Source organism: Jaculus jaculus, chromosome 8, assembly GCF_020740685.1.
Source record: "Jaculus jaculus isolate mJacJac1 chromosome 8, mJacJac1.mat.Y.cur, whole genome shotgun sequence".
NCBI lineage: Eukaryota > Metazoa > Chordata > Mammalia > Rodentia > Dipodidae > Jaculus > Jaculus jaculus.
Genome location: NC_059109.1, coordinates 110,737,608 through 110,757,515, shown reverse-complemented (window position 1 = coordinate 110,757,515; position 19,908 = coordinate 110,737,608). Strand labels below are relative to the sequence as shown.

At 53.3% G+C, this 19,908-nt stretch overlaps 1 protein-coding gene across 1 annotated transcript; it reads right to left on the bottom strand.

Moving 5' to 3' along the window:
- Positions 1-1,977: 1,977 nt before the first annotated feature.
- Mylk2 (myosin light chain kinase 2) lies at positions 1,978-19,651 on the bottom strand. Its single transcript, XM_004668070.2, has 12 exons — positions 19,459-19,651; positions 18,738-19,158; positions 17,808-18,106; positions 14,593-14,698; positions 14,118-14,211; positions 10,135-10,244; positions 9,900-10,041; positions 4,510-4,580; positions 4,295-4,423; positions 3,567-3,719; positions 3,345-3,477; positions 1,978-2,352 (listed from the first exon to the last, which is right to left on the bottom strand). The coding sequence occupies exons 1-12, from the start codon at positions 19,508-19,510 to the stop codon at positions 2,272-2,274; spliced, it is 1,791 nt and encodes a 596-aa protein (XP_004668127.2). The 5' UTR covers positions 19,511-19,651; the 3' UTR covers positions 1,978-2,271.
- Positions 19,652-19,908: the final 257 nt, after the last annotated feature.

Sequence of the window (19,908 nt, the reverse complement as noted above, 5' to 3'; positions counted from 1 at the left end):
AGCGAGAGGACCACTGAGCAGAAACCACAGGCCAGCCCAGCTCACAGGTGGTCACAGGCAAGCTGGTGGGTGGTGGGCAAGGGTGTGTGGCCTTGGGAACCCTGCCCGTAAACATGCTCCCACTCAGAGCCCACGCCAGACTTTTGGCGCACTCAGTTCCCAGTGGGAACTTCCAGCATCTCATGTGGTGCTGGCTACAAGGGAAGCTCTGCACCCACCTGGGGGAGTAGGACAGGCAGGGGTGAAGCGCCTGGCTCTACCCTTTGAGCCAGCAGTCGCAGAGGCAGCAAAGTGACAGGCCACATCAAGATCTCCGTCTATGGGCATGCCCAAGGCTCAAGGGCACAGAGCAGACAGCAGAGCAGTGACAAGAGCAGGGATTCTGCACCTCGTCTGCCGGGTAACGATCCTGGCTCTCCCGGCCAGAAGCTGAGCATCCCTGAGGTCTGCTTCCCCACCTGACAAAAGGGCAAAACATTCACGTGCTGGCCACTGCAAGCCCGGGACCAGGACGCTTACCACCCCGATGGCTCTGCCAAGCCCGCGGAAGTTTCATGCTGTGGCAGGTTTCACCGCCTCCCAGCCAGAAAAGCCCTTCCCTAGAGTGGCTCTGCTCCGCTCTGCCCTCCTGGCTGCTCCATGGAGACCACTTTGCATGGCTGGCCTGGGTGAGGCCCGTGAGTGAGTCGCAGAGAGAGAGAGAGAGAGAGAGAGAGAGGGAGGGAGAGAGGGAGGGAGAGAGGGAGGGAGCAGGGCCCATCATTGAGCATAGCACAGACCACCCAACCTGCCGGCCTCCCCCAGGCTTGACGTGCTCTGCTCCCACCTTGCTCTGGGGAGAAACCAAGTCGGCTTGTGGGAAGGGTTCATTTCAAGCCCTAGGCCCTGGCTTATTGGAGCAGGCTTCAAGTTTCTATTTCTTTCTTTCTCTCTCTCTCTGCCTCAGTCTCCAAATATGAAGGTAAGGACACGGGCACTCCCCTAACACCTCCCTGGGCCATAGGATGCTATGCTCTGATCCCACCAACACGACCATCAGCCTCCCAGTGACTCAGGTCCCACACCTGCCCCGTCACCTACCTCAGTTTCACTCTGTGCAAAAGAAATCGTATCTATCTCATCTTGCCGCGAGGAACCATGAGTAAATACCTGTGCCAGGCTTCAATCACAGCCTAGCACAGGTCACCCCATCCACGATGGCTTGTGACTTCCTCTTCACAGCTCATGGAGCTGAGGCACAGAGCCGGGAAGTCACTTGCCCACACCATGTACTGGGCCGTCTGGCTCCTGAGCCCACATCTGCAGCCATCATACTGCGTGTAGGTGAACGGACGCAGTGCCCAGCACACGGTAAAATACTCAATGAATGTGGTCAGTCTGTGATGGTCACAAAGTCTATGCACGTGCAGAGGGAAGGAGGCCACCTCCAACCTGTACATTTATTTACAAGACACAAGCTAAGAGCAAGCTGGGGGGTTGCCCATCGGCCTTCCTCCTGTGCCTGCTTACCTATCATCTGAGGCCACGGGGACCCCTGGGATGGGCCAGAGTGACCCAGTTAGGCAGGCTCAGCGCTCAGGTGAGCTTGGGTGTGGGAGGGGGGGCGGGAGGGAGTCTCGTGTCTTCCAGGCCTCTTCATCCTCCTTCCCACCAGGCCTGGTCAATGCCCTCTCCCACAGAGTTCCTGCTTGGTGGTAGTCACAAAGACAGTGGGTGGGGGCCGGGCAGTCAGATGGTGTGTGCAAAGCCCTGTCTGCCGGATGTGTGAGGTGGAGCACACAAGTTCTCTCGCACAAAGCCTACTCCAGTGTCCCCTGGTAGCTGGATGGCATTCCTGCCCTGTCCAAGAGCCTCCCACCCACCACCACAGCAGCCAGCTTCCTAGACCCCAGACATCCCACACCAGGCCAGCAGGGGTGTCCCAGTTTAGGCAATGCGGGGGGGGGGGGGCGCCGCCAACGAGCGGTTCAAGGGGGGGCGGACTAGGGAGGGAACAGGGAGCAGCCTGGATGCCCTCAGAGTCTAGGCGTGGCTGACCGACAGTAGGCCCGCCTAGGCAGGCAAGCAGCAAGATGGATGCCAGGCCACACTCCTAGTTCACAGGAGGGAAGCATCTCCAACGTGGGGGGCCCCGAGCCTCCCCAGCCTGGTGCAGCCTTGTCCTGGTGAGCCTACCCCAGAGATCTGGCGGGCTTTCTCTGGCCTTCTGGACTGTGTGGTTTAAGCCCCAACCACTCTGTAGCTGCGTCCAGGCTCAGCTGCTCTTGGGGCTCAGACTCCCAAAGCCATCAGTGCCCCTGAGCTGCTGATCTTCTTGAAGCGATTGGCTGCACTGACAGCAATGAAGTTTTTCTGGGGGATAAGAGAGGGGGTTCTGGTCAACATCTAGGCTGAGGAGAGACATGGGACAGCTGAGAACCCTTAAGACACCCCCTCCCCTTCATCCCAGAAAAGTCAGAGGCCACACAGAGGATGTAATGCCCAACCCAGCCACAGGAGGCACCATAACATGGCTTGGTCCAAGTAAAAGCTGGTTCCAGGCCCAGTGAGTCCCTCCAGAACCCATCCCCTGTTCTCCTCTGACTCCTCTCCTACCCCTTTGCTCACACCCCTGCAGCCAGCCAGGCTCCCACCTGTTTTCAGACCCCACCCAGGTTCCCACTCCACTTCCTGGATATTCTTGCCCCGTCTCATTGAGTGCTTGTTCACCTGCCCCTCATTAGTGAGCCCCCTGACTCCCTATTTAAAAACACCACTTCTCCCCCTGGTACTTCATATTGCCCATTTGTTTGTTTGTGTAGTTTTGATTTGGTTGTTTGGTTTTTTTCAAGGTAGGGTCTCACTCCAGCCCAGGCTGTCCTGGAACTCACTCTGTGGTGATCCTCCTACCTCTCGGCCTCCCAAGCGCTGTGGTGAAAGGCCTGCACCACGATTGTGTTCTCAGTTTAGTTTTTGTTGTTATCGTTGTTGTTTGTTTGTTTTTCTAGTGCCCTGCCTAAGTCCCTTCTAATAACTCTGAGTCCCGCTGAAAGCGAATCCGCAAGACGGAGTTCTGCGCCTTTTTGGCCCACTGCTGCCCCCTGTGCCTGGAGGTAGCACCTGCTCTAGAAATATTGGGGAAGTCAAGGGAGGAAGCCAGGATGGGCTCAGAGATGCTCCCCTGGACCTGAAAGCCTCAGGAGCTGGAGGCCGCTTGCTCCAGCCCAGGGCGGAAGTCAGCCCGGAATGGAGAGAACAGGCAGCCTGATCAACAGAGCCTGCCAAGGCAGGGTTGGTGGGGCTGGGACCTGGCTCCACATCCTTCCCACTCCTCGGCCTTCCTCCCCCCGCCCCAAGCCTGGTACCTTCCAGCGTCTCTTCATGAGGTATTTCTTAAGCAGGATCTGGGACTTGAGGCGGCGGTTGCAGCGTTTGGCCTTCTCTGCCAGGTTGTTGAGCCAGGGGTGTGCCAGGCACTGCTCAGCGCTCATGCGCGCACTGTGGGGAGGGCAGCGTGGTGAGGGCTCCCGGCCCAGTGCTCATGCTGCAAGCATGCGCACGGAGCTTGCACCCGAGGCAAGACTTACCCCTGGTCCTTCGTGATGAGGTTGGAGACAAAGTCTTTGGCCTCGTCTGACACGGCCTCAAAGGTCTCCTCATCGAAGTACCAATTGGCAGACAAGATATTGTTTAGGGTCTCGGTGTCATCATCTCCCAGGAAAGGGGAGAGGCCACTCAGCCTGCAGGGAGAGAAGACAGGGCAGGGAGGTGAGGTTGGAGGTGCTGAGGAGGTGAGGTGGAGCCTAGGAGGCAGCACTGAGTGCCAGAAAGACCCCCAGCTTTCCCAATGGGACAGACCTGGGTTTGAATCTGGCTGGGTGACTTTGGGTAAGTCACTTCCCCTCTCTGAGCCTCACTCTTCTCATCTGCAAAATGGGCACAATCACCCCAGCTTCCCAGGGTTACAGTGAAGATGAGGAATGAGTATACACACACACACACACACACACACACACACACGCACTCACACACGTCCACTGTCCGTCTGCTCCCACCCTGGGTTGTCTGAAATCTGCTGCTCAGAGCTATGGGCTGGGATACTCTGCCTTTAGGGACCTTGGTTCTTCCACTTATACGATGGGTGCAGAGACCCGCTTGCTGTTTCTCTCTAGAACTTGCATTCCAACAAATCCCTGACTGAGGGAGCCAGGGTGGGGGTGAGACCACTGCGCCAGGACCCCAAGGCCAATCTTGGCCTCTACTACCCAGCCATGCGCCCAGCTGACCACAGTCAGCACCGTCCCTCAGGGCTCACAGCATGTAGGTGATGACCCCCAGGCTCCACATGTCTGTCTTGTCAGAGATCTGGTCATAATTCACCACTTCGGGCGACAGGAACTCCGGTGTCCCAAAATTCACCTTCAGCTTCTCTTCGGGGTTATACCTGAGAGTGAGAGCAAGCGTTCAGAGCCGCAGCCTGTTCCCCCGGGCCCACACTCAGGCCCTGCCCATTACCCACCCAGGTGGTACCTCCGTGCCAGGCCGAAGTCAATGATCTTCACCAAGTGGCCGGTGGTATTGACACAAAGGATGTTCTCTGGCTGCGGAGACAAGGGTGGCCCAGATTGGCCTCCAACCCAGCTCAGCGTCCCTCCCTGCCAACGGGTTCCCCCACCCCCACCCACTCCTCCATCCCGTCCCCAGGTCCTAGGCTCGCTGAGACCCAGGCTACCAGCGTGGTTGGTTCTGAGATCCTCAGGACCCACCTGCTCCAGGCACCTAAGGAGGCTAAGGCCCTGTGAGGGGCTTGCCTCAAATCACAGGGCCACCTAGTGGGCACAGGCAGGATTTCCCTCCACTCAAGGCTGTGAGAAAGCGACGCCCTTGGAGTCATGAGGATGGGTCTGCAGACCAGAGGTATCATGACCTTGAGGAAGCCAGGCAAAGCCACCATCAGGGCATGAAGTGCCCAACACCTGAGCGGGGACACCCAAAGGAAATCCTTGGAGCACAGACTTCCCCCTGCTCTGTCTCCCACTAGCAATGACAACAGTGACTTAGAAAACATCAAGGTCCTGTCACTCAATTTCCTTTTATTTTCATTTTATTTTAAAAATATTTTTGCATTTTATTTTTACTTACTTATTTAAGAGAGAGAAATAATGGGAGTGCCAGGGCCTCTAGCCACTAAAATGAACTCCAGACATATGCACCACCTTGTGCATCAAATTATGCAGAAATTATGACCAAAACCATGCACACCTTCTCCTGCACTGGGATGTAGGTTTTCTTGGAGCCCTGGCTGAGTTCCTGGGTGCTCTGGTTAAACACTGAGGCTGGAAGACGGTCCCTTCCCTGTAAGAGTCAACTCAGGAGCACATGTGTGCCCAGCTAGTGCCCTGTAGAGTTCATCGGGAGCCCTGAAGAGCTAAGGTGGAGAAATTAAGGGCATGCACCTGTAGTCCTTGCTTTGGGACGTGGGCTGAGCTAGTACCCACATAAAGGCTGAGGCTGGAGAATCGTTGACCACAAGAGTTCAAGGCCAGCCTGGGCAACATAGAGAGATCTCATCTCAAGAAATTAAGGGGCTGGAGAGATGGCTTAGCGGTTAAGGCGCATGCCTGCAAAGCCAAAGGACCCAGGTTCAATTCTCCAGGACCCATGTAAGCCAGATGCACAAGGTGGCGCAGGCCTCCAGAGTTCATTCGAAGTGGCTGAAGGCCCTGATGCAAACATTCTCTCTCTCTCTCTCTCTCTCAAATAATAAATAAATAAATAAATGTAGGAAAATCCGGCTGATGCCTGCTCAGAATAGCAAAGCCAGAAGCTATTGGATGCAGCATCCATCATCTAGCTCCCCCCACCCGTGCCCCCATGTCCCTGCTCGTCCTGCCTCTCCACCCTGAACATGTCCCGGCAACTCTTCTGTCACTTTTCATAGGCACTTGTTTGTTTGTTCACATGTGTATGCGTACGGTGTGCGGTGTGTGGTGTGTGGATGTGTGGATGTGTGCATGTGTGCATGTGGATGGATATGCATGTGGAGGCTGGAGGACGACCTTGGCTGTCATCCTCAGGAACTTCTTTTTTTTTTTTTAAATTATTTATTTATTTATTTGAGAGCGACAGACACAGAGAGAAAGACAGATAGAGGGAGAGAGAGAGAATGGGCGCGCCAGGGCTTCCAGCCTCTGCAAACGAACTCCAGACGCGTGCGCCCCCTTGTGCATCTGGCTAACGTGGGACCTGGGGAACCGAGCCTCGAACTGGGGTCCTTAGGCTTCACAGGCAAGCGCTTAACCGCTAAGCCATCTCTCCAGCCCCTCAGGAACTTCTTTTGAGACAAGGTCTCTCATTGGCCTGGAGCTCACCTAATGGCTCGACTGGCCAGTGAGCCCCAGAGCTGGTGTTAACAGGCATGTGCCATTTTGCCTGGCATTTATGTGGGTACTAGGGATTAAGTTCAGGGCCTCATGCTTGCAAGGCAAGAACTTTACTAATTGACCTATCTCCCTACTCACTTCATAACTTTTTTCGGGGGAGGGGTTCAAGATAGGGTCTCCCTCTAGCCCAGGCTAACCTGGAATTCACTCTGTAGTCCCAGAGTGGCCTCAAACTTACAGTGATCCTCCTAATTTGGCCTCTTAAGTGCTGGGATCAAAGGCATTTGCCATCACACTCCACTAACTTCATAACCTTTTTTTTTTCAAGGTAGGGTTTCACTCTAGCCCAGGCTGGCCTCCAGGTCACTATGTAGTCTCTGGGTGGCCTTGAATTCACCACGATCCTCCTACCTCTGACCTCTGCCTCCCCAGTGCTGGGATTAAAGGCGTGCACCACCACGCCCGGCTCATGACCTTTCTTTTAAAGATAATATTCCTTTTGTGACTTATTTTTTAATATTTTTATTTATTTGTTTCTTTGACAGAGAGAGAAAGAGAGAGAATGGGCATGCCAGGGCCTCCAGTCACTGCAAACAAACTCCACATGTGTGTGCTCCCCTTGGGTATCTGGCTAATGTGAGTCCTGGGGAATTGAACCTGGGTCCTTTGGCTTTGCAGGCAAACACCTTAACCACTAAGCCATCCCTCCAGCCCCCTTTTGTGATTTATTTTATTTATTTATTTGAGAGAGAGGGAGAAAATGGGCTTGTCAGGGCCTCTAGCTGCTGCAAATGAACTACAGGTGCATGAGCCACTTAGTGCATCTGGCTTATGTAGGTACTGGGGAATTGAACCTGGGTCCTTAGGCTTTGCAGGCAAGCTCCTTAACTGCTAAACCATCTCTCTAGCCTTTTATAACCTTTCCTCTATGAGAGAGAGTGAGCGAGCATGTGCAAGACAGAATTGGCTGCCAAGACCTCTGACCACTGCAATCACAATCCAGACATTTGTCACCTTGTACGTCTAGCTTACATGGGTTCTGGGGAGTCAAACTTAGGTCCTTAGGCTTTGCAGGTAAGCACCTTAACCACCAAGCCATCTCTCCAGCCCCCTTCATAACCTTTTTAATGGCTTTTGACTTATTTAGTTTATTTACTGATGCCATTTATTTTTTCTTTATTCTTTGGTTTGTTTTTGTTTTTGTTTTTGTTTTTCGAGGTAGGGTCTCACTCTAGCCCAGGCTGACCTGGAATTCACTATGTAGTCTCAGGGTGGCCTCGAACTCACGGTGACCCTCCTACCTCTGCCTCCCAAGTGCTGGGATTAAAGGCGTGTGCCACCACGCCCGGCTATTCTTTGTTTTTTTTGAGGCAGGGTCTTTCTCTAACCCAGGCTGACCTGGACTTCACTATGTAGTTTCAGGCTGGCCACAAACTCACAGCGATCCTCCTACTTCTCCCTCCTGAGTGCTGGGATTAAAAGTGTGCGCCACCACGCCCGGCTTGACTTTATTTTATTATGTGAAAATACAATAACCTGGCTAATGGTTTGTCTGTTTCTTCCACTAATCTGTAGGCTTTCGAGGACAGGAGCCATGTCTTTCTTAGTCCTTCTGGTAGCCTTCATGCTGGAAGTGTTCTTTCTTGCTGCTGGGCCCTTCTGATAGCAGCTACTCAGCAAGTGTTCATCAAGCGAATGAGGGAAAGTGCCATCCACCTTTTTTTGTTTGTTTGTTTTGGTTTGGTTTTTCGAGGTAGGGTCTCACTCTAGCCCAGGCTGACCTGGAATTCACTATGGAGCCTCAGGGTGGCCTCGAACTCATGGCGATTCTCCTACCTCTGCCTCCTGAGTGCTGGGATTAAAGGCGTGCGCGCCACCACGCCCGGCCCATCCACCTTGTTAATGGGAGCTCACACGCCTCAGTGTTGGCATTCCTTCTCGTCCACCAGCCTTACCACTTGCCCACGCACATTGGTGCCTGCCATGGGGACTCCCTGCTCCTCATCCTGGCTCTCCCCACTCCACATTCTGACAAGGTCCCTAAGCTCCGAGCCGCCACCCGCACTTGGCAGGACTGGATGTGCTGAGTGAACTCTACTTGCCCTCCCTGGTTGGCTGCGTGCATGAAGTCAATCAGCTGAGGGATTGTGTAACTATTAGCGACCATAGAGTGCTCTCCTGCCTCGTGCGCACTGACTCAGTAGGCAGGGTTCAATGGCAAGCAAGGGCTCCTAAAACATTGCCTGAAATAAAGTAGGCCATCAGCACTGTGTACTGGATTTTTTGGTATGTGCGTGTGTGTGTCCACAGGTGTGTGGGTGCACATGTTTGTGATGTGTGAGGAGGCCAGAGATCAACATTGGGTATCTTCCTCAATCACTCTCCACATTATTATTATTATTATTATTAATTTTTTATTTTTTTGGTTTTCTGAGATAGGGTCTCACTCTAGCTCAGGCTGACCTGGAATTTACTATGTAGTCTCAGGGTGGCCTTGAACTCATGGCAATCCACCTACCTCTGCCTCCCGAGTGCTGGGATCAAAGGCATGCGCCACCACATGTGGCTCTCCACCTTATTTTTTTAAATGTTATTTATTATTTATTTGAAAGAGAGAGAGAGGCAGGCAGACGGGGAGTGGGTATGGGCATGCCAGAACTTCTTCCCACTGCAAATGAACTCCAGATGCATGTGCCACTTACTGCATCTGGCTTTACATGGGTACTGGGGAATCGAGCTTGGGTCCTTTAGGCTTTGCAGGCAAGCACCTTAACTACTGGACCACTGGACTCATCTCTCCAGCCCTTATTTTTTGAGACAGGGTTTCTTGCTGAACATGGAGCTCAACAATTGGTCTCGATAGCTATCCAGCAAGCACCAGAGATCATCTCCACACACACCCCTCATTGCTAGGATGCCAGGGGCATGCCACCATGGCCCACTTGCACATGGATCCCAGGGATTTGAATTCAGGTCTTCATGCTTGCATGTCAAGTACTTTTCCCAGTGAGCCATGGAGAACATAAGTCCTGTACTGATTCTGAATAGGTGAACATACTCTGGTGGTACCTGTGACAGGCCAGGACATGTTGTGCATCCCCTACTAACTTCAGGGATGTATGGGACACTAGATTCCAAGTTCCATGAAGTTGGGATCATGGCCTCTTTCTCACTGTATCTCTTTTATTTTCTTTTATTTATTTGCAAGCAGAGAGAGAGAGAGAGAGGAGATAGAGAATGGGCACACCAGGGCCCCTAGCCACTGCAAACGAACTCCAGATGCATGTGCCCACTTGTGCATCCGGCTTATGTGGGTATGGGGAATTGAACCTAGGACCTTTGGCTTCGCAGGCAAGTGCCTTAACTGCTAAGCCAACTCTCCAGCCCTCTCTCTGTATCCCTTTCCTCCAGCTCCTAGCAGTTAGTAAGTATGCAATGGGTGAAAGGATGATGGAGAAGGAGAAACGGGAGAGATGACTGACTGATGAGACACTGCTGCTGACCCTCCCCCCCCCCCCGGAGGCTGCAACCCGGTACCTTAAGGTCCAAGTGCAGGACTCTCATCTTGTGCATGAAGAGGATCCCGTCGCAGATCTGCCTGACGAACACCATGGTGTCCACCTCGGTCAGTTGGTAGTCCTCATCCACAATCCTCTCAAAGAGCTCACCACCCTCAATGCTGTGTGCACAGACCCTTCTTCAGGCTTGCTGGGGGGGGGGGACTGCTGGCCCCCGCCACCCAGCCCCCGCCCCTCCCCCAGCAGGCACTCACTACTCCATGAAGAGAATGATCTCGTGTGACGTCTCGATGGCCGAGTACAGCTGGATCAGGTTGCGGTGGTTCAGCTGGTTCATGACCTCGATCTCCAGCATCACCATTTCCTGGGGATCAGGGAAGTCATCGGGAGCAGCTGAGCATCAGTATTCCCAGCCTCCTCCCTGCTGGTCTCCTGGCCTCCATTACTCCCTCCCTGAGACCTCTGCCTGGGCTCCTGTATGAAGCCTGTGACCTTATGTGGCATGCAGACGGAATCAGTTCCAAAGCTGTAGTGACACGTGTCATTTATGATCCCAGCACTCAAGAAGCAGAGGCAGGGGCTGGAGAGATGTCTTAGCAATTAAATGGCTTCTCTGTGAAGCCTAAGCACTTATGTTTGAATCTCCAGGTCCCGAATAGCCAGGCTCACGTGGACGCAAGCATGCAGTATTGAACATGCGCTACAAGGGGGTGCATGCATCTGGAGTTCATTCCTGGCCGCTGAAGGCCCTGGCACACCCATTCTCTCTCCCCACCCCCCTTCCTTCCCTTCCTCGCTTTCTCTTCCTCTATCTGTCCCTCCCTCCCTCTGTCCCCTTCCCTCCCCCCAATTTTTTTTTAAAAGAAGCAGAGGCAGGAGGATCAGAAATTTGAGGCCAGCCTGTGCCTTAGAGTAAGTTCTTGTCCTAACTGGCTCAAAATGGGATTGATTCTCATACATATTGTCTGCCTCTGAGAATTCCCTTCTACTCTCAACTCTAACACATCAAGCTACTACCTTGCCATTTCCCTTGGGTGGCTAAGAGGACCTCAAATCTGTCATGGCCCTAAAGTAAGCCCTCGATGCCACCTCTTCTACATAATTGAATTGCCCGCCAGCAAAAAGATTCCAGCCATCTCCCAAACACTCGAGACAGAAAGCTGGGAGCTATCTTACCCATTTTCTGGCTTCTATGTGGCCACAACCAGTCCATTAGTAAGGCCTTGGGCATAGTTCATCTTAAACTAGGTTATCAACCCAACCATTCCTCACCTCCTCTGCCAATGCCTTCCCAGGTCTAAGCCACAATCACCCGTCGCTTTCAGAAAGTTTGCAAACCAGTTGTCACGTCGATAGGTTGGTATCAGTAAGAATATTTACACCATGGAAATTGGCGGATGCTGCACATCAGACCGCTTCCTGCACCTGCTGCTCCAGGGACAGCTTTAAACATAAGGTATGCAAGGCTATCTTCCCATTGTGCCTCTCTTGCCTTCATTCCATCCCTTAATTCACTTTTTAAAAAATTCTTTTTTTCTTTATTTATTTTAGAGAGACAGAGAAGTAGAGAGAGAATGGGCGTGCCAGGGCCTATAGCCCTTGCAAACGAATTCCAACTTGTGCATCTGGCTTACATGGATCCTGGGGAAACAAACCGAGGTCCTTTGGCTTTGTAGGTAAGAGCCTTAACAGCTAAGCATCTCTCCAGCCCTTGATTCACTTTTTTTTAAAATTTTTTTGTTCATTTTTATTTATTTGAGAGTAACAGAGAAAGAGGTAGATAGATAGAGAGAGTGGGCACGCCAGGGCTTCCAGCCACTGCAAACGAACTCCAGACGCATACGCCCCCTTGTGCATCTGGCTAACGTGGGTCCTGGAGAATCAAGCCTCGAACCGGGGTCCTTAGGCTTCACAGGCAAGTGCTTAACCACTAAGCCATCTCTCCAGCCCTTGATTCACTTTTAACATTGCCTACCATTTCTCCAGAGAGGCACCCCTACCTACAGTGGCCCCTCTGAGCCTCCAATTCCCCCATCCCTCACCTGGACTTATTTTTTTCTTCCTAACACCTCTCAGTACCTGGTGGCATTCTGTTTGTTTTGTCTTAGCTTTTAGTCCTCTGTCCCTGCCCTCTAGGGACATGAGAGTTGGGACTCTTTAGTTCTGACAATTTTTTGGTACTTGGCACAATGAGGGCACAGAAAAAGAAAGTGTTCAATAATCAATGAAGCAATCACTGGCTTCAATGAATTCACACTGCACATGGGGACCCACACTGAACCAGGTCCTGTGCTTGAAGCCAACAGACAGCAATAAGATCAAGCTGGGCATGGTGGCGCACACCTTTAATCTCAGCACTTGGGAGGCAGAGGTAGGAGGCTCATCGTGAGTTTGAGGCCACCCTCAGATTACATAGTGAATTCCAGGCCAGCCTGGGCTAGAGTAAGACCCTACCTCCAAAAAACAAAAAAACAAACAAAGAGCTGCCTGGCATGATAGTTCACACCCACATTCCTAGCACCTGAAAGACTAGGCAGGCAGATCTGTGATTTTGAGCCCATATGGTCTACATAGTTGCAGACCAGCCATGGCTGCATAGTGAGACTCTATCACGAAAAGACAAGAGAGAGAGAGAAAGAAAGAAGAGAGAAGAAAAAAAGGTACATACCCAGACCTCAGAGCAGGATGCAGCCATATAGAAAATACCTTCCTCCCAGCTGTTCTTAGAACCACAGACGTTCTCCACTACCATGTGTTGCTTGGTGTACATGTATGTGTGTGTGCAAGAAGTTGACACTGCGTGTGTTCCTCAGTTGCTGTCCACTTTAGGGATTTTTTTTTTCTTGTTTGTTTGTTATTTTATGAGAGAGAGAGAGAGATTGAGAGAATGGGGCACCAGGGCCTCTAGCCACTGCAATCAAACTCCATCTGCATGTGCCCCCTTGTGCACATGTGCGGCCTAGCACACTTGCATCATTGTGCGTCTGGCTTATGTAGGATCTGGAGAGTAGAACGTGAGTCCTTAGGCTTCACAGGCAAGCACCTTAACCGCTAAGCCATCTCTCCAGCCCACACCTTAGGTTTTTGAGCAGGGTCTCTCACTGTCCTGGGTCTCACCAAGTTAGCTAGATGAGCCAGCAAGCCCCTGGGCTCCTCCTTTGTCTACGTCACACTGAGACTACAGGTGCACACCACCACAGCACAGCACAGCACACCACCATCATACCACAGCACACCACCCCATACCACAGCACACCACACCACCACACCACAGCACACCACGCCACGCCACACCAAGCCTTTACTTGGGTGCTGGGATCTAAACTCAGGTCCACACACTTGCACAAGTGCTTTACCAACTGAGCCATCTCCCACGCCCAATATTTTTGTCTTTACTATGGTGCTGTGGATCGAACCCAGGGCTTTGTGCATGCTAGGCAAACACTCTACCACTGAGCCACTCCCCCAGCAGTTCCTGTACTATTGGTAGGCTCTGACCCCTTGCACATGTAGCCAGCTCCGTCTATAACGCCCAGTAGCCTCACTTCCAAGCCATCTCACTAGGTGGCCCTTGGGCGTCTCCTTCCTCTGTCTTCCTCCCTCCCTCCATCTCTGTGGAACCCAGCAGGCTAGACTACCATTGTGCCTGAGCTACATCTCCAATAATCCCTCTGCCTCTCCACTGAGACACCTCATTCTGCAAAGCCTTCACTCTGGAGAAGCTGGTCCAGGAGTCTTCCCTGAGACCAGGCTGAGTCCCGGGTCTCCCCTGACCCCCACCTCCCCACTACACACGCATATGCAGAGCCTTCCTAAGCTGCAGCTCTGTTGACACCGGGGACCTCGCCTCACCCACCAGACTACACCCAGCTGCTCCCTCTTGAGCTGAGCCCATGCTGGCAGTGGAAGGCAAAGCCCTCCACCAGGCTTCTTTATCTTGGGGGCAAGGGTCACCTCCACTGTACTTGAGAATTCCCAGGGACTCAGCACCCACACCCACCCAGTGCTACTGAGCTGCACCAAGGGCCTAGAAGGGGAAGTCTGTGACAAGTCCTCTGAGGAGCCAGGTGTCTGCTGCAGGGCTGTCCATCTGTCTGTCTATCCTCTCTGTACGGCTTCTTCAGTGCAACAAGTTTCACACACCAGGCTCCGGGCCTAGCAATGTGAGCGGCCACCGCTCAGCGCTACCCACGGCGAGAACCCCATCCCCCACCCAGAGCCAGCCTTCCCCCACTACCTTGTCCTTGGGAGTCTGTTTCTTGATGACCTTGGCTGCCAGCTTGAGACCTGTGGCTTTCTCTGTGCAGGTGCACACGGCTCCAAACTTGCCACTAGAAAGAGAGGGGGTGGAGGGTACCTCCAAGACTCAGGGGTCAGCAGGGAGCCTGTGCTCCATTCTCACCTACACCCAAACCTGTGGGTCACTCTAACTCTTCCCCTGGGAAGTACAGTACTTGCCCTCCCTCCCCCCCCCCCACCATTCCTCCTGACTCTTTCCTGAAACCACAGCCATTCCGCCAGAGCAATGGCCAGAGGCAGGTCGTGGGCCCAGGAGGATGAGGAGGAACACCCTGTGACCAGAGTCACAGTACGTGTCGGCACATGGCATGTGGTGCATGCCTCGTGTGACCACACAGAAACAAGCGCGTAGATGGGGACCATGTCCTAGTGTGTGTGTCTGCTGGGCACTCCCTTGCCCTTGGTCAGCTCACCCTCCCAGGGTGTCCTTTGCGTTCATGCTGAATTCACTGTTGACATTTCCAGTCCTTAGCTCCACGATGCGATGGGCGAAGGGAGCCGGGGGCGGGGGGCAATCATCTAGGGGAGGCAGAGCATATAATCAGAGTCAAGGTCAGGGTCAGGAGCTGCTGTGGATTCAACTGGACACCAAACTGCCTGCCTGGCCTGGCCAGGAAAGTTGATACCCAAGGGACACCTGGCTCCAGAGTGGGAGCTAGGAGACACAATTTTAGATCTACCATCAACACCTAAAGTGTCACTAAGAAGACACCTGTCCCCGCTGCAGAGGCCCCCAGTTCTCTTGGCAGAGCAGTGAGGTAGCTGGCTGCACATCTCAGGCTCTATCACATTGGAAGGGATGAGGGTGCCATCCTAAGCTATCGGCTTTCCTTAAAAACTACCGAACTAGTGTTGGGGAGATGGCTTAGCTGTTAAGGTGCTTGCCTGCAAAGCCTAAGGACCCATGTTTGACTCTACAGATCCCACATAAGCCAGACGCACAAGGTGATGCAAGTGGTTAAGGTCACACATGCGCACAGGTGGCACAGTGTCTGGACTGATTGAAGTGGCTGGAGGCCCTGGTGTGCCAATTCTCTCTCTCTCTCTCTCTCCCTCATTAAAAAAAAAAAAAATCCGCCGGGCGTGGTGGCGCACACTTTTAATCCCAGCACTCGGGAGGCAGAGGTAGGAGGATTGCAGTGAGTTCAAGGCCACCCTGAGACTCCATAGTGAATTCCAGGTCAGCCTGGGCTAGAGTGAGACCCTACCTGAAAAACCAAAAAAAAAAAAAAAAAAAATCCAACTGTGCGTGCTGGTGCACACCTTTAATCCCAGTACTGGGGAGGCAGAGGTAGGTGGATCACTGTGAGTTCAAGGCCACCCTGAGACTCCATAATTCCAGGTCAGCCTGGGCCAGAGTGAGACGCTACCTCGGAAAACCAAATAATAATAATATAAGAATGAATAGGGCTGGAGAGATGGCTTAGCGATTAAGGCGTTTGCCTGCAAAGCCGAAGGATCCAGGTTGGATTCCCCAGGACCCACGTAAGCCAGATGCACAAGGGGACGCACGCATCTGGAGTTCGTTTGCAGTGGTTGGAAGCCCTGGCACACCCATTCTCTCTCTCCGTTCCTCTTTCTCTGTCAAACAAATAAATAAATAAAACATTTTTTTTAAATTAAAAATAAATGAAAAATTAAATTTAAAAATCCAAGCTCGGTGGCACAGGCCTTTAATCTCAGCACTCAGGCGGCAGAGGCAGGATGATCACCTTGAGTTGGAGGCCACCCTGAGACTACAGAGTGAATTCCAGGTCAGCCTGAGCCAGAGCGAGACCCTACCTCGAAAACCAAACAACAACAACAAAAAACACTCAGCCCCCACAGCGTCCATGAAGTGGAACCCCAGCCGCTGTGTCTGACCGATGGGGGGAGGGGAGGTGGTGGCACCTACCACTCCCCCTGATCGCACCGCGGTGGGGCGCCCAGAAAAGGAGCTGTTCTGCAGGGAGATGCCGCCACCTAGTGGCCGCTGGGGAACAACGGGTTCCGAAGGCCAGTGGGCTGAGTCATCGGAATGGAAATCTTTAAAAATAGCTGGAGGCAGCAGGGAAGCCGCACTGATGATAAATCAGACGGCCCTTGGAGGTGGTTCAGGGCCTGTCAAGCCAAGGATGTGATCTCTGGGCGGGGCAGAGGTCTCTGTCGCCGCTGGGGGCAGGAGGCAGGGCCCTTGGCCGCCGCCCAGCCGCCAGGTCCTCCCACCCTGTCTGGGTGGCACTGTGCCGCTCACCAGGCAGACTGGCGGGTCTCCCGGGGCACCTCAGCCTGGAGGAGGGGGTTTCAGGACACTCTGGGCTCTCCTGACCCCATCTCACCTTACCCATAGCCCTGCTGCGGCTCCTTCTCTCTTCCTCCGCTGTCCAAGTTTGCTCTCTCACCTGCCACTGGGTGAATTCAGACTCCTCTGAGCACCTGTGACGGCCACCACACAGTGCTGCCCCATCTCACATGCCCAGATGGTCACGGGTCACATACACAGACACCTGGACAGCTCATGAACCCTTAGAGCTTGCCAACCAGCCCCCATAATGAAATTTACCAAAGCCTGGCATTTCAACCCTTCTATAGATACATCCCCAAACCTACTGCCCGGCAAGTTTGGGTTGCTTCATTTGCCACATGATGTGTGTGTGTGTATTATGCATGTGCATCTATATGCACGTGTGTGTACACGTCAGAGGTCAATGTGGAATGTCTTCCTCAATGACTCCCCCTGCCTTGTTGTTTTGTTTTATTTTGTTTTGTTTTGAGGTAGGGGTCTGTCACTAAACTTGGATCTCACCAATTGAGCCAGACAAGCTAGCCAACAAATTCTAGAAATCATCCAGTCTTCCTCTACCTCCTGGGCACTGGGATTACAGGTGTGCACCGCCAGGCCTAGCTTTTTTGTTTTATTTTATTTTGTTTTAGTGAGGTAGGGTCTCGCTCTAGCCCAGGATGACCTGAAATTCACTATGTAGTCTCAGGGTGGCCTCGAACTCACGGCAATCCTCCTACCTCTGCCTCCAGAGTGCTGGGATTAAAGACGTGGACCACCATGCCAGGTTTAGCCCTAGCATTTAAATGGGTTCTGGAGATCTGAACTCAGGTCCTCATGTTTGTGCTTTAAGCACCTTACCAGCTGAGCCATCTTCCCAACCCCTCATTTAAAAAAAAATATTCTATTTTCATTTATTTGATAGAGAACAAGAGGCAGACAGAGAGAGAGAGAGAGCATGCCCAGGCCTCTAGCCACTATAAACAAACTCCAGATGCATGACCCACCGTGTGCATTTGGCTTACATGGGTACTGGGAATCAAATCTGAGTCAGACTTCACAGGCAAACACCTTAACTGCTAAGCCATCTCTGCAGCCCCCTACTTTTTTGAAAATCTCATTTTAACCTAAGTAGAAGAAAATCAAAAGTAGGATCTAGGATTTTTTTTTATTCGTTTCCCCTTTTCAATTCTAGCAAAAGGAAACACTTCCCAGGGCCATGTGACATCTAGACAGTGAGCCTGGGGAAGCCTGGCTCAGGGCAGTGCAGCCCCCTACGTGGACACACTTGGGACTGCTTGGATCTCTTCCCTCACCAATCCCCAGGCCATCCTCAGTCCCGTCCCCTCCCCACCCCCCACTGCCTACCCAGAATCTGGAAGCAGTCTTCCTCCCTGGCTGTGAGACATTGGGCCTGCCCCACCTCTGCGCTCTCTGAGGGAACAGCCTGGAACTCGATCCTCGTCGAGGTGTCCCCTTGCACCTCAGCCTGGCCAGCCTGGCCTGGGACTTTCTCTGCCACTTCCTTCTGGCTCTCTGCCAGGGTGTTCCTCTCTTCTTCTGCTTTGGCTGGCCCAGGATCTGGGGGGGTGGGGGCCGTGGGCACCCCTTCAAAGATGAGATCCATTGCCTCACTTGGGGGCTTCACGACTGGGATCTTCTCCGAGCTGAAAGGTGAGAGTTAGGAGAGAGGTTCTTCAGGGAGGTTACAGGCTTCTAGACCTCCTCTGCCATAACCCTGCCCCCTCCCCCAACCACAGTCCGCATTCCCCTGGCCCACATCAAGGGTTGGCCATGGTCACTGCTTTAACTCTCAGCACACTGATCAAACACTAATAGGTTAACGGCTCCATTGATGTGACTCATCATGTGGACGCCACAGGGAGCCATGGGGCTCTTGATTCATAAAAACCATGGCCATGTAACTGATATTAACGCACAATCATCAGACCGGAATGGCAGTTTGCACAGCATTAACGAGCCCCCTGGCATCCAGGTGTGTGTAGTTGATTGCTTTTTAGGATGGGTGCCATGTTCTAGTCACAAACAATTAGTCGGCTTTTCCTATTACATTAAGAAGAGTTACCATCTCCTCCTGATCTCTGGGCCCTGCCTTTCGCTATATCTGAAGCTGTAGACTAAGGTGCAGCCTAGACCCTGGAAGCCCGCAGAAAATAAGAGGCGGAGCATGTGTCCAAGGGGTCTTTGGAAGCACCTCCAGCCTAGACATTGCAGTCTCTGTGGCAGAGTCCTGGAAAGAGAGCCCCCAGTCCTGCCACCCCAGGCAAGAGCATTCACCATGAGATGCTGGCAGGGCAGCTGGGGCTGTGCAGAAAAGCAGGTGAGGCTCTCCTGCCCGCTTCGGGGACGTTGGCTGCCGTCTTGCCCACTTTGGGCTCTCCAGGACCACGGCTGTCTGATGGTGCCTGGCTGGCATCGGGCTTCTGGACACTGACTTCTGCCGTGGCAGTCGGCTGCGGCAGGGCTGCGGAAGGCCCGGCACTGCCCTCAGCTGGCACCCCGTCCCCATTTCCCTCTCCTGAGGGGTCCTGGCTGCAGGCTGAGGGTGGGGCCGGGGCACCCTCTTTGTCTGGGGCAGAGGTTTCAGCGTCTTTCTTCGGGGAGGACGGGTCAGGATCTTTCTGTAGGTCTGAGGGGCCAGAGGCTTCCTCGGCTGCAGCCGGAGGTCCTTCATCTGTAGCACCCTTAGGTGCTTGTTCTGCAAAGGAGAGACACCCATCAGCATGTCCCTCCCTACCCTTCTCTCCCATGCTCTGGGTCTCTACTCAACTTGCCAATGCTTGTTCCACAGAGCCTCTGGTGGCCCAGACCCTTGGAAGCCTCTTGGGCTTCCTGCACACCCCCATCCAAAGATTATCTTGATTCCCCAACACTCTCCCCGTCCGCCCCATGAGCTTTGCAGAGAAACCTCAGGCACCCTGGGAAGAACTTGTCCAACCCTGGATTCAAACACCGCATCCACAAGCTCCTCCCTCCGTCTCCTGCCCTAGCTTGGCACCTGTTGACAGGCTCTGGATTCCAGGCTCAACTGCTCCGTTTTCTGTCGCCATGAGGAAGGTAGGCGTGTGCTTCTGTTTGTTCAATTCAAGTCTTTCTAGCTGCGGAAAGAAGGCTTGAGGTGCGGTGGGCCGTCCAGATGTCTCCTCTCGTATGGCTGTGGCTACAGGAAGTCAAGGCCAGTGGACGGAGAGATGTACCTGGACAGAGAGAGGCAACCTGGTGGCCCGTCTGGGTCGAAGCAGCTGCTCAGGAGCAGTCCTGGGGTGGTTGTAAGGGATTGGGCAGGGTGGGCAGAGGCGGAGGCAGGGGCGTGGGCAGCGGAGGCGGGGACCAAGAGGAGGATCTCTGACACCAGGGGCCATGGAGCGCGGACTGCCACCACCTGTCACTCTTGGCCCCCGTTCAGAGGACACGGCATTCTTCCCACGGCCTGACAGGGCGTAGAATG

Coding starts and splice junctions, on each gene's coding strand:
- Mylk2 (XM_004668070.2), bottom strand. CDS start 19,510: ATGGCGACAGAAAACGGAGCAGTTGAGCCTGGAATCCAGAGCCTGTCA. Junction 14,212..14,592: donor GCAAAGGACACCCTGGGAGG/GTGAGCTGACCA, acceptor CTCTCTTTCTAG/TGGCAAGTTTGGAGCCGTGT. Junction 4,424..4,509: donor GACTTCGGCCTGGCACGGAG/GTACCACCTGGG, acceptor TCTCACTCTCAG/GTATAACCCCGAAGAGAAGC.